A 15,014-nucleotide genomic window follows, 5' to 3' on the forward strand; every position below is an offset into this window, starting at 1 on the left:
GCTGGTACTTGGCCTACATAAAAGAAAAATTGGTCTGCTTTTCTTTTCTGAAATCGTAATAAGGAAGAAGGATTGGGTCATAAGGATTTAAATTAGCACACAAAACAAATATGTGACTGGAAGAGATTTGTGCCTTCATGCCTTTTGGACAGTCCAATAAAACCTTTTTACTTTTTTATTAATTTAAGAGACTTGACATAACTACTGCCAGGTATTGCAAGGATAATTTGTAGTTTCTTCTGTGTTATGAAATCTATTGCAAGACCAAGAGTCCCTCCTGGTTCCTGAGTGCCATTATGATCATGGCAGATTTACTGCATTACTGTTGTTTCGGCTTTGAGAAAAGCTAAGAAATAATTCCTTCAAATATGACTAATATTTGAAAAGAACTTTGGGAAAAAATGTGTAGTTTCTCAATATTAATGATATTTTTGAAAAAAGAGGCAACAAAAAATTAATTTTAAGCATATTTTGCATAGTAAAATATTTGTAACATTTTTAATTGTACATCATTTCAAAATGACTTGTAGTTTAAAATTTGTATAATTATTTTAGTACTGACATGGGCTGGCCTGTCTATTTTACAAGCATCTACAACTCCCGCTTCTACTCCTGGAATGATGATGAACAATGGATGTAGGGATAACTCTCATAATGATATTCAGAAACTTCAACAGCAGCTTCAAGATATTAAAGAACAGGTCTGTTTTTATATTTAACTTAAGAGATTAAATTTGTACTGTATGATATTTCATTCATTAACATGTAAGCATAATCCTGAAGTTTATTGCTTTAATTTGAAGAAGAATTGATTCTATTTGGCTATTAAGGATCAAATGAATGGGAAGTCCCTTAGAATATATATATTCAAAGCTTCAAGAAAGTCTTGATACAGCTTTATGACTTCTTATTAAATTAAATATATGAAATCAGTTGTGTCTTTAAGCTGTTTTAAAAACATTCGGATACTTACACAAAATGAGAAAGCTATACAGTCAAAAGTCTTTAATCCGGACTCGTCGGGACTTCGGCGATCGATTTTTCCGGATTATAGATCATCAGTTTAAATCTGGTAAGATGGCATGCAGAAATTATAAAATTAAAAATATGAAACCATAATTTATAAAATAATGAGCAATTATGATCTAAAGGGTATCAAAATTTACCAAAAAAGAAGTCTAATATTTATTTGTTTACTTTATTAAACATTTCTTTCAACGCGCGGATGCGTAAAGCATACCTTACGCATAGCCGAAATTAGAAAATTGCAACCAGAAAACTATTTGATTTGTATTCGTGATATTTATAATGACGAGGAATTTGATTTAAATCATATCAAAGACAGAGTACATCGAAATTAAATACTGCATTTAGTAAGGAATTATAAGCACAATAAAATAAAAACATCTGCCCTGAAGATAACGATAGTGTTGACAGATCAACTTCAAGTTTTTTGCGCGACGCGACGTCCCCCCCCTGGCGCAGAGCAGCGTGAAATTGATAAACAGATTTCGAAATTCTATTTGACATAATCGAAAGTTCAAGCTTACTTTTAGAAAATTGCTCTTACAGTCTGCAAAAAATAATAAGCCGGATCCAATTCGAAGATTAAGGAACAACGCAATTATCAACATTAACTGAAATAGATAATTAGATAATTTTAGCTTATACCGTCCATTATACATTAAACGCGAACGCGAAAACGTATTCTGAACTTGCGCAGACGCATATGCGCAGTCGTAAATGTCTTGCGCGCACGAGTAAAACGCCTATGCGCATGCGTCAATGCGGCGCATGCGCAGAAAGATTTTAGCTTTGAGGTCCGCATTATAGATCATTCCGGATTACGGGTGTCCGAATTAACGACTTTTGACTGTAGTAGGTAATATACATCAAATTTATAACTATCTTTTAAATTTTGTATATTACGAGTAAAATTTATATTGTGAGCTGTAAGCAAATTGATGATGAACTTATTGGTACTTTTATTTATCTGTGATAGTTCTGGTATCTAATAAATGTGATGTGTCTTTAGTAGAACTTTGATTATTCTAACAAGTAAAATTAAAAGTGAACAATTTTTAGATGAATCTGAGCAGCTGTTTTGACATTCTAAAACCAGAGCTAGGCTTTTGATTGGGTTTTCAGTTAAAACTAGAGGCTTTAGGGAAGAAAATGTCCTTTTTCACAGTTACTGTTGAAAATGTGTTTCTTCTATTTAATATACATAAATACAAATGCACAGAACATATATTTACACATTTATGCATCAAATCAAGTATGCATAGATTTGGTCAAATGGCCCACATAATCTAGCAATGTACTTATTTCTTCATGTACTTCTTAATTAAGTGCTAATGAATTTCTACCTAACTGGTACATTGTGAATATATTTTGTAAGATTTGCTGTTTGTTTTTCAAGACTTTCATTCATAATACCTGCATTTAAACAGCATATTTTGTCTATTTGAGATACAAACATGCAGAAAAGGCATGACAACAAATCACTAGCAAACAAGTATGGTAGATTGATCGATCCACGATTTTAGATATCAAGAAGTCATAAAGCTGTATCAAGACTTTCTCGAAGCTTTGAGTATGTATATTCTAAGGGACTACCCATTCATTTGATCCTTAATAGCCAAATAGAATCAGTATTCTTCAAATTAAAGCGATAAACTTCAGGATTATGCTTACATGTTAATCAAAGCTTAGTATGAGGCAAAGTCATCTATTTTATAAAATGGTTAGAATAAAACAGTGGCAAGGTAACCTGCTTCAAAATGAGGAAAATTGGTTGGTGATTTGCAGCTCTAGAGTAAATGCTAAAACTTTTATTTGTGAATACTGTATATTAGAAAATGTATGGTTAAACACTGTTAGTACTGATACTAGATACCAAGCTCTAATCACTGATAAAACTTATGAAGATGAGAATGAAGGAAAAAGAAGCAACTAAAATTAATCTTATTTCAAGCTTGCAGTTTAACTTGTGGCATGCTGACAGGAAAACAAGTTAAATGTAATCCAAAAGACTCGATGCTAAAAACATTGCATCATTTAGCAGCTTAGAAATATCAAAACTTATAAGACTGCATAACATCCTGTTGTAGTCTTGTACGCATCAAAATTAGTTTGTGCTGCACTAATTTATTTTTACTGAATTAAAAGTGTGATTGGTTGCTTATTTTAGGTCTGAATTATCCTTTTATAATAAAACAGGTATTGCCACTAGGAGCATTTATAAAATTTTAAATAAAATGCTATTATTATTAACTGAACTTTCTGTATATCTGATCCTGCATGGTTGTAATTATTTTGGATAATCAAGATTCTATTGTACATAGAAAACGATCGTCTAATTTGAATGCTCATTCTTTATAATGCTGCCTAAATTTTGTCTATGACGTAAGAAAGTGTAGTTTTGAATCATAAAGTTGTACCTGCCCAGCATAATAAGTAATATCCCAGATTATGTTAAAATTCTGGAATATTATTTACAGCGTTCATTGAAGATATTATTTTAAATCTGTAGTAGTACAAATAAAAGCATAATTATAAAATTACAGCTGACCTTGAATTACAGAGGGATAAAAAAATGTAGCAAACTACATAGTTTGAAATTCACTTATACCATAGGTAATCAAAAAGTTAATTGCATAGACATATAAAGTTTATATAATATGTAAGTATCTTTTAATTATAGTATATATAACATGTAAATAATATTTTATTTACATGTAAGTAAGTATACTGTCAAAATTACTTTTCTGCGTAATTGCAAAATTGTTCAAATTGCACAAGTACATCTTGTCCAAAGAATTGTTATCTAACTTATGTTAACCACTTTAATGTCACAGTGATGATTTCTGCATGAATAATGCATACTTTTTTGCACTAACCCTAAATTGCTTTATTACTAATATAGATCATGGAGTTGATGTTGAATCTGAGTGAGGTATGCCTTCTTGCTGAAAAGTTGTGGTGTGCACACCCAATCTGACACCAATTTTAAATGATTGGATGTGGTCACCACTGGTAGCAGCTAATCTCTAGCTGCCTTTGCACAGTCATTACTTTATTTTTAAAGGGTGCTATGGATAGTGTTGCCTGTAACTTCCATCAAAATATACAACAAAATTTTCTGGGCATGTGCAACTTAATTTTTTACCTTACTTGTACAATGACCCTTTCTGAAACAGAACTTATACCTTACCAATCAAGATCAAATACCTTACCAATAATATGCAACTAAAAGTATAGTCTACTATTGATTATAACTAATAATACGATTATATGTGTATAACAAGCAGCTATGTATTAATATAAGACATATTTGTATGCTGCATGTATTATTTGCTCTATCCTAATGATGAAGTAAACTGAAAGAAAAAAAAATTTTGAGGGAAAAAAAGGGAAGTGAGTATACATTTGCAGTAGAGGACAAACAGTGTATATCAACCCTGACTAAAAGTTACTGTAATATTAACAAATCAGTTACACACAATTCTTTATTCTTATTAAGAGTATTCATTTGGTAGGACAAAATTTAGATACTTCCAACTGAAAATGAATCCAGCTAATGTGTAAAACAGTAAAATATCAACTTATGGGAATTTGGTCATTTAGCAGTTAGGGAAAAAAAGCCAGTTGATAGGGTTGTGTTCATTAAGCACTGGTGAAAAAAAAATTTCTGGGCTTTCAGTCAACAAATAATGGAGGTGCGAGGAGTGCCAACTGAAATTTTTCTGTCGATAGAGCGTTGACAAATAAAGACATATTTTTTAATCTTCACCTCACAAAATTATTATTGTGTTTGTTAAGTAATATTATTTATGTTGCAGACAATGTGTCCTGTATGTTTGGATCGTCTGAAGAACATGATATTCCTTTGTGGCCATGGAACATGTCAAATGTGTGGGGATCGTATGTCTGAGTGCCCAATCTGCCGTAAAGGTGTTGAGAAGCGCATATTATTGTACTAGTTCTGCTATTATTTTGCCATCAGTTTTTCTTTTTTAAGGGGGGATTGTTTTTTTAGTTCAAAAACTTGTGCGCAAAATGCCATCAGCATGTATAAAGCAAAATCTTTGTATAATGCAGGGTAAGCATTTTGTTAATAAATTTGTCATTATAAAAGATATATATAAGATCTTTTGTAACTTGATTCATTTTGTGTAATCATTAATGAAGTTATTTTATGTAGAAGGAAAATAAGATACTTTTTATTTCCAAAATATGAAGTTTTTGTTTGTTTCTTTTTTAAATCTGTTCTTTGTGTATCTACATTATTGATAAGTTTTTCTCATTTAAAAGGAAACCATATATCTTCTTGATTTTTTAGAAAATATTTTGAAATATTTACAAGAAATGTTGTAATTTAATGAGCTTATATCAATATCATAACCATAGTATTAAAATTTGGTTCATCGCAAATTTTTTAAAAATTATTTCATTGAACTTATTATAGTGTACTTTTGACTATCCAGGCTTAGGCTGGATAATCAAGCATGGAAATCGTCTATAACAATTATTTCAATTATCCCTGATAGGAAAGCAGGTCATGGATAATCGGAAAACAATGATAATCCAAACCATCAAATTCCATGCATATTGTATGCATTTAATTCTTAAAAAGAATTAGTAATTTTATTTTGTATTTGAGAATGTTTAAATATTTTTTGTATTTTCCTGCATAGTTTATAAAGTGCTATTTAACATCATCTTCGAATCCCCTTTGATCAACAAAGTTCAATAGAGTTTCAACAAAAGGCACTGTTGTCTGAGGACTAATCTAATTGCCATTATCATTCTATGCGTCTTGTGATATTTGAAACTGATTTGATATTTGATTTATGTGTTATTGTGATATTGGAAACGAAAACCACATCACTCAAGCATTGAAAACCCAGCTCAGTTAAATCACCATTGAACCATTTCCTCAATGTTTTCCTGATCAACATTTTTAATTTTTTTGGCATATAGCTTTAATTAATTACTGCTGCAACTTCTTCACAATTAGATAAGGACAGTTTCTAAATTAGGTTGAATCTTTCTCAATAATTGGATTTGCACATGTTTGGTTTTTACATACTCTTTTGCACATGGCATTAAGTGTGAGTGCTTGGGCACCACCACTCATGGATAATTCGCAAATTGGATAATCAAAATTGCACTATATGTATAAGTTTATATATATATATATATTCAGGATATTTGTAAACTCAGTAAAAAACAGTTTTCATCAAGTGTAGAGACAGTCGAAATTTACATAATGATTCATAATTTTCACGATATTTCAAAAAGTGTTATAATAGCAAATTAAAGGAAATTAATTAGTGTGGAGATAGGTTTGTGAATACCATTGGATCAAAAATGCATTTCTAGAATAGATGTAACTCCATTTTGTAATTGCTTTGTTTTGAATCTTGAGTAAATATTTTTCAAAATTAATTTACTTTTTCCCAAAATGTGATCTATAATCTCACGTATATTTTGGGGGATTAGATGCTTAATATGTTTTGACTTCTGTACACTATTTTTATCATTTTAAGAACAGCCCTTTTTTGGGAGGGAGGGGGTTTAAATGTTTGAATTCATATTTTATATATCTGTTATAATGTCTGTTAAGTTAATCGTAATAATTCTACCCCTTTTTAACTATTTGCTTTGTTTGAAATTTCAATGTGTTTAGAGATATAAATGAAAAACAACTTTTTCTGCTGCTACTGGTTTTTATACTAATGTTGTATTAAGTTTGACTAGGACTTCATCTATATCTTCAGCTGATACCCAGTTCACATCCTAATGCATATATGGATGTTGATAATGCTCAAAACTGTATTTATTAAATTCGAACTTTTAAAAAAAAAATGACTGTAAAATGGCTAATGAAACCAAAAAAAAGAAAAAGAAAATTCTGCTTGTAGCAAACTAAAAGCAAATTATATAAAAAATGACCTATATTATAACAAAATATTTATCTTTTAATTATATATTTACTTTTACATAAGAATTTATCTAGTCAGAAATATTTTGATGTACATTAACAAAGAAATTGTAGTATATTTAATAAATTTGCTGAGTTTTGTTTGTGTTTAAAAAAATCATTTTTTGAGTTTAGTAGGTCATTTTAATTATTATCAAAAGGATAAAGGTAAAATAAAAGAACCATAATCTAATGAAAATATGATAGCTGTGTTAGAAATATTTTTATCATAGTGTGATAGTAATTTATGCTTTTCTTATTAATAAATTATCTTTGTGAGAAACATATTGAATTCACATAAAGTTTATAATAGTTAATTTTGATTGATGATTGATTCTACACTTAGAAAATGGTGTTCAAAAAATTAACTTAAATGGTTTATTATTTTACCTTTGTAGACTTCTTTCACAGACTGGAATCTGTGACATATAATTGGAAGTTTCCCCCCTGCATTTGTCATAATTTTGCTGTTTATCACAGTCTGTAATTTTGTTTACCAAATGTTTCCCAGAAAATGCTTCTTTATGTAGTCAATAGACTTAAAAAAAGGGGTGATCTGTTTTTATGTATTTATCCTTATTTTTTGTATTTTATATTACTTCTTATATTTATAAACTGTTCTTTAGAGTTCTAAGTTTTTCCGGATACGCTTTTCATCCTGTAAGTCCTGTAATTTTGTTAAATATGCATTCAATGTTTATAAGGAAGTTTATTGTGTTTGTTCCTTAATTTTTTCACTCATTTTATCATATATGCATTACATTTTAAATATCTGTATGATTTAAAATATGATATTCACCATAGGGAATAAATTTATTGAATGAATAAATGTATATTTTGTTTATATATGCAGAAGTTTTCATAGCCTGTATCTGTTATTTGATTTCTTTAGATCTTTATGTATCCTATGTCATTTTGTATGGGATTTTTATCTGTAGTAATTTAAAGTACTCTGTTATTGTAATGCTGCTTCATACATAGTAGTTTTTACCCCAAGCAAATGTTTCTTTAAAACTATTATAACATAATTCAGGAATTGTACATTTAAATGACTAAATAAATTTTTAAAAAAGGAAATTTTCCAGTTTAACAAAATTCATAGCAATGCTGAAGAAATGGCGCTTTTAAGTCAGCAGCCCTTTAAAGCTATGAATGCATTCAAGCTTAGAGTTAAGCTGCCGATTTCATTCAGACAATTTACTTCATTTCATAGAAAATAAAACTAATATATTTTTATTTTATAAAAAAATATATAAACAGTAAAAAGTTTTGTAGATGTTTTAAAAAATAATTATGTAAGGCACATGTATATATGTTTTATACACTCATATATAGTCTTTTTATGTGCATACATATATAAGGTCATACATATTTTTGGGAGGCATTACCTATTGCTTCCAGTTTTATATATTGTTTATTGCTTTCGACTTGCAGAACTTGAAATGCATATAATGATTTTAAAGTTAACTGTTAAATACCTGGGTATGTAATTATTCCTTTTTATGCATTAGTTGGTTTTTCCTCCCTATTACAGCAATTTACTTTGCCTTTTACATGGAGATTTAAATCTTGCTTCTCCCTTATGTTATAACTAGCCACTTAAAATGGTTATTATGAAAAAAAAAAAAAAAAAGATAACATTGTAAAAGGATTTTAATGAGTCCAACTAATGCAATTTCTCAGTTTCAGCTGATAATTAATAACAGAGGTGAAAGACTGTGTTTATTGCTTCAAAGTTGATTGTTTTGTTAATCAGTAACATACAAATTAATTTTTTTTAAAAAGTGAATATCATATGCTTTTACAAATGATGTGTGGAATATTAAAAAAATATATTTTTAGCAAAAGTAACACATTACCTTTAAAGCGCTGAGTTTTCCGGTTACATTTTAAATGTAAGTATCTTACGCTTTGCCAAATATCAACACATTGTTTTTAAATAATTGAGTCTGTTAATCAAAATGTCATTAGGTTTGCATAAAATATGAAACAAATTAAAAATTCAAGCTTCAAGTTGTTCTGTGTATGTTCAAAATTGGTGGCTGTGGGTGGTGCTGCTGTTTTCTCACAATATATACTTGCATAAATATACTTTCTGTATTATTTAATAATAAATATTAAAACAACACTAAATTTCTTCCAAACTCATAATAATCTAAATTTTTGTTAAAATTTTTAAACAGATAAAATATACAAGAATTTTTAGAAGAAATTTCACTTATCATTTTACCCATAGATAAGCATATAGAGATGCTAAACTAAATTATATAATAAGCTTTCACTACATGCACACTATTTTAATTGTGCAGTAATTACCTGTGTGTGACACTTTTTTATATTAATAACTGCTTGTTTTAGTGAACAGGTTTGATTAATAACTTTCTATTTGAATAATTTAATACATTATTTTGTTACCAACCAAAAACCTAAAAGCATGTCATTTGTAGAAGAAAGAACTAAAACTAATAACTGCACGTAAAACTAAAACTGAAATGTTAAAATCTAAAGTATTTAAACCCTAAAATGAATGTGAAAAGAATTGTATGAACATTTTAGCTTTTTTCTTCAGACATATTCAATATACAGTTGATTCACATTAATTGAAATATCTCATATCTGTAATATATTTGCTTATAACTCAGTTGCTGCCTTGATCACCCAAAGTTAGTTTTTAGATTGATTAAATTTTTAAATAAAAAAGTCAAAAACCTGTCAAAAATTTGACAAATTGTATTTTATTTATTTAAATAAAAACATTTAAAATATTTATTCAAATGAAGAAACAGAAAAAGGTGTCCATATTTTGTGATAAAAGATTTTCAGGCAAGTTTTCATTTTCTTTCATTAATACACTGTGTGATTATAATTGTTCCTGCTCAGAGCCTTCTAGAGCTTTTTTAATCAATGTAGTCCATTGAAGCTTCATATATAGGTTATTGAGATGACAGGAAAAAGAATTTAAAAGATGAAAATAATTATTCTGATTTTTGTCTCTGATAAAAATTTGTATGAAATGCAAACATAAATTTAAAAAAAAAAAATTCAGTATGCAGGTCTTCTGCATGAATGAACTATTTGAAGTGTAAGAATTAGCAGATCAATGGGTTTTGTAAAGCAGTTCCTGGGAAATGTTAGAGAGACTTTTTTTTTTTTTTTTTTTTTTTTTTTTTAAAGCTTTGTAAGTTTCTGTATGCTTGTCTGATAAACATGATCTCTAAGAAATTCCACTGCTAGGAATCGTGATTTCAGGACTTGTGAATGGTAACACCAAGACCTAAAATTTTGCTGCCAAACCAGGAAAATGGTTAGTTACGCTAACTGCCACACCGAAGGGTCCGGTTTCGAATCCCGGAGAAGGTATGGGGCACTCTAAATATGTGGCGAGCTGAAACTCTTTTCGAGAGGTTGGTGCCATAGGTAAAGGGAGAAGATCCTCAGACCCATTCCCCCAGGGTGCTTCAACATTGGGAGGGGGCGGAACTGAGCAAAGTCGTACTGTCACCTGTATGGTGCTCAAGGCTCTTGCCAACAACAGGCATAATCTTGCACTCCTTGTCATGATGAATTCTGTGGGCTTGTTCTGATGTTACTGTCAGATAAGTGAGATAAGTCACAGCACAGAATTTTTTTTTAAATGTCATGATCATCACTAAAACTGTTAAGAAGTTGTTTCTTCCCTTACAAATCATTTTAGGGATATTGCTTCATCCCTGAAGATGATCTGTAAACATCCTTGTCCCTACAACCATATGCAGTGTAAGAAATTGACAGTAATATGCATTCATAGCCAATACACCATATAGATCTCAAGGTGTCAGTTCTTTAAGGACGAGCCCAGAATAAAATCGTTGATGAATCCACTCTTTGCAATGCAGTGGCTGTAACCATATTTGCGAAACACAGTAACAATATTACTGTGGTCTCGAACTCAAATTGCATGCTGAATCTGAAAGCAAATGACAGGTCAGAAATTTTTTTCAATTAAATTTGAAAACATTGTTAACAAAACAATCAGAAATAATTAATCAGAAATTAAAATTAATCAGAATCCTTAATCAGAAATTTCAAAATACTGAAGCTTCACCAGCTGTCAGCTGGCATATTTAATTAATTGGTTGTAACTATGTGTTAAATTATTCCATATTACCCTAGTCATGTAGCTTGATATGCAAGCATCCATTTATTTTATTTATTATTTCATTTTATACTTCAATAGTAATCACACACATAAGCACAGTCCATATCTTTATGTCTCTAAAATTATAAGCACTGCATTTGCAACAAATACGTTATTGGAAATATATTCACAGGCCACAAAAAATTACTTCCGGGATTGCGAGTTTGAGACCACTGATCTAAAGCACTAAATTGCATAAGCCACCAATTTCTTTAAGGTTAATTTAGTTATATACTTATTGCTAATGCAAGGATGCTAGAATTATCATTCATTGCTAAATGATATCAGGGATGCCTTCCACTCGCAGTGCAAAATTGTCTTTGTCCAACATTGGATCAAACTACCAGCGTTCATTAGTCTTATCCATGTAGCAATGAAGTGGCTGTACTCATTTACAGTTCTTTAATTGTTGAGAATGCATCGCTAATATATAAAAAATGATCTTCAATGATGAACCTAGCCCTATATTTATCTTCAGACTTTTATAAAATTTTAATCTTGGATCTTCATTGCTTACTGCAAAATTTTACCATCTACCCCACATTGAAAACAGTTGTTCAGAACATAATACATCATCGATTTTAAATTCATAGTAAGAGAAATAAAAGAAGTAAATCAAATTAATAGTTTATTTTGATATCCAAAGCGATATTTCAAATTACCTTTCCAACAACCTGTGGTTGAGTGGGTCAGATGGCTGAACTCTAGTAGTTTGTCCCGATCTATTGAACAGGTTGGCTGCAGAGGGTTTTCATAATTTTTCTAATATGCATGTGCAACATAAATAAATTTCAGTTCGACAGAAGATCCTTAATTTTAATTATCTGAAATTTCTGTCTGTTTTTACGAATACCAAATAGTAAGAGAAAATACCCATGTTGAGTATGAATTACTATTTTGGAATAATATTTTTGGCGATTTACTAACGAATATGGTTATCTTTTGAATGGGTTATAATTTGTTTCAATTTCTAATATAAACGGTGGGATACTCGAGTTCCCGGGCAAGAAGTGGAACATAAACATTTCGATATTATTTCATTTTTTCTAAGAAAACATATTTTCTCTTTTGGGGGTGTGAACTCTTTTATTAAATGGTTCTAAATTTGGCGATTTTAAGATGAGTTTCTGTAGAAAATTTTTCATTCAGAGATCTGGGTTTTTTCGACGATTTTTTTTTTTAACTTTATAACATTGATAAATTTAATTAAAATATTGGTAGTATATTAAAATTATATTTAAGAAATAACATTAAAATAAAACATTTTAATTTTTCTCAGGCATATTTATAATAAAGGGACATTACTTTCCATTTTGGCGACTTATTATGTTATGAAAAGCCCAGCTGTGGTAAGTTAGCTTCGCCGCAAAGCAGGGTAGTGTTGCCATATTTGGCAAGAAGTCATCCATTTGACTACAACATTAACGATATGCCATTTATGGATAGAGAACCTTCTGGAATGAATTCATACCGGTTTGGACCAGAATGTTCTTGAAGGCAGCTCAAAAGCTAGATAAACCCTGCTTGCAAGCAAAGGAGAGTCCAGTGCCTCGTCTAGCGAATTGATCGTCAGTCTAGTATCAAGTTCGTTGTCGTGAGAGTGCATTGCGAGTTATAGTGTGGAGAGTACGTTGAGTTCTGAGAACGACCAAACGGTGTCGGGAGCTGTACTGTGGTGATTTGCCGTGAAGCTTTCTTCACCATTATAACCTGAAGACTGTGTTGCTGATTGTTTCAGTGTGTTAGTTCAATTCATTAACTATTTGATGAGGTTTTTAATAAAAAAAAGTTTTAAAACGTTTAAAATTTCGTTTATTAAAATAAGTAATTTTATTTCATCTTTTTAAATTTCAGTTACATGTTGTCACTCCTTTACTTCCAACGATTTTGATGCTTTAAATTAGGGTTTCTTAAACTGTGGATTGCGGTACCTGCAGCAGACGGTCGCCAAAAATTTTAGCAGTTCGGATATTTCTTTAACTTATTATAATAATTTTTCAATTACCAAATATTTTTACACAATGTATCTGAAAATAGATAAAAATAAGACAATACAGACAAAGAAAAAAAAACGAAAACGTTTCGACGCATTCTTTTTATAATAGAAGCGTTCATTTCCCTTGCTTTGAACGTGACGCTGTCATTTCGTCTGTTACTTATTTAAAATTATGACCTTGTTCTATGTCTTAAAATTATAAATTAAAGTTAATCCCTAAAACTGATATAGTATATTACAGTACAAGTGCAAAAATTGACAGTTTGGCTCACGCATGCGCGGGATTTGCGCAATACTTATGGGGTCAAACAAAATTTTTGTAAATATGGGGTCCAGGGGGTCACGAAACAATCTCAGTAATAAAAAGGGGTCGCGACTGAAAAACGTTTAAGAAACTGCTTTAAATGGTCGGAAAAAATTGAACGATTTTTGTAAATTCGGCCCCAAATTTCTTTGTAGAGTCATTAGGTTATTTTGAGGCAGGATGCAGGAAACCTGAGCAGTGCTCTCACCGGGCTCGAACCTGGACCTCTCGAATACATGCTGATTGTGCTAACCATTACACCACGAAGTTACAGAAGGAGGGAGAAAATACTTCCTCTTTTAAAGGGCGACTGGGGTTTAGGGGACCCAATCGCCAAATATTGGTGATGAAGTATCATCATCCACCACCTTTTAGTTTGGGTGCCATTGTAGAATCATTAGATTATTTTAAGCAGAAGACATAAAAAATGAGCAATGCCCTTGCCGGGCCTCGAACCTGGACCTCTGGAACCTCGATTTACAAGTGAACTAACCGTTACAATACGAAGGCATGCCGGAAGGAAGGTAAAAATACCTTTAAAAATATCATATAACTCATTACAAAACCTAGATTTACATTGCTTTCATATAACATTACTTTTTAATACTATTTTCATATAAAATATTGTATTATTTTCATCTAGCATATAACATTAGTAGAAATTACGTTAAAAATTTCATAGAACATGTAGCATGTTCATTTGAAAGATTTTTTTTCAGTTACGTTCCATGGTGCAAATGATAAAATTCTGTGAGTTTTAGTTTGTTTGTTTAATGAGGTTTTATTTTGTTCGTTTAAGGGTTTTATTTAATTTAATTAACAGTTAATTTTATTTTTGAAGCAACCTTTCCTATTGCTCGCTCTTTCAACCCATGCTCTCTTGCCAGAATGAGATTTCACTTTTGGGCATTATGCAGAGTAGGTCAGAAAGCTACTAGTTAAGCTGGTTTCTGAGTTACTTCAGACAGACCATGTTCTGCCTTTTGGCCACGTTGTTTCTTGGCTTCCATATTATTTGCCGGTTAAGTCTACATCGGTGGTAAGTTCAAGTGCCAACTATACGTTAAAATATCTCTGTGCAGCTTCGGAAATTTAGGTTTAGTTTTAATTTACGTTTCTATTTTGAATTATCACCAAAAGTGTTGGTGAGGCTCTTCTAAGCACCAGGAGTGCCAACTGTACATACTGTACCTGAGTAAAAGGGTCTATTTTACTCTTTCTTATATGTTGTTGGCTATTGGCTAAGTTCAGCTGTATTAGAAGCTGAACTTAGCCATTATCACTTCACAATTCAATAGAAATCTAGCCAACAAATAACTATAATTAAGCTTGAATCTCAACATACAAATCAGTGCCTAAAAATCCTGCTGTATCGGAAATTAATAGATTGAAATGAATAGTGAATATAAAAAAATAGTGTGACATAATGATTATAAACTTCAAACTATACTTCCAAGCTTTATACTGCTTCCGCTTTAGCTTCCTATAAAAAAATGTAAAATGTAGAAAACCGCCCAGTTAATCCTTTTTTTTTATCATCCTTGTTTTA

The 15,014-nt window shown here is 30.5% G+C and overlaps 1 protein-coding gene across 1 annotated transcript in view; it reads left to right on the forward strand.

The window, feature by feature from the left end:
• Positions 1-9,001, forward strand: part of mib1 (E3 ubiquitin-protein ligase mind bomb 1) — a 251,283-nt gene extending 242,282 nt beyond the window's left edge. The window contains exons 20-21 of the mRNA XM_085824668.1: positions 556-701; positions 4,845-9,001. Coding sequence (XP_085680794.1) covers positions 556-701; positions 4,845-4,985 — 287 coding nt within the window. The 3' untranslated portion in view covers positions 4,986-9,001. The remainder of the gene's footprint in view (positions 1-555; positions 702-4,844) is intronic.
• Positions 9,002-15,014: the final 6,013 nt, after the last annotated feature.

This window comes from Stegodyphus dumicola, chromosome 1, assembly GCF_044657685.1.
Source record: "Stegodyphus dumicola isolate Sdum_Otavi_A_Nest chromosome 1, ASM4465768v1".
Taxonomy (NCBI): domain Eukaryota; kingdom Metazoa; phylum Arthropoda; class Arachnida; order Araneae; family Eresidae; genus Stegodyphus; species Stegodyphus dumicola.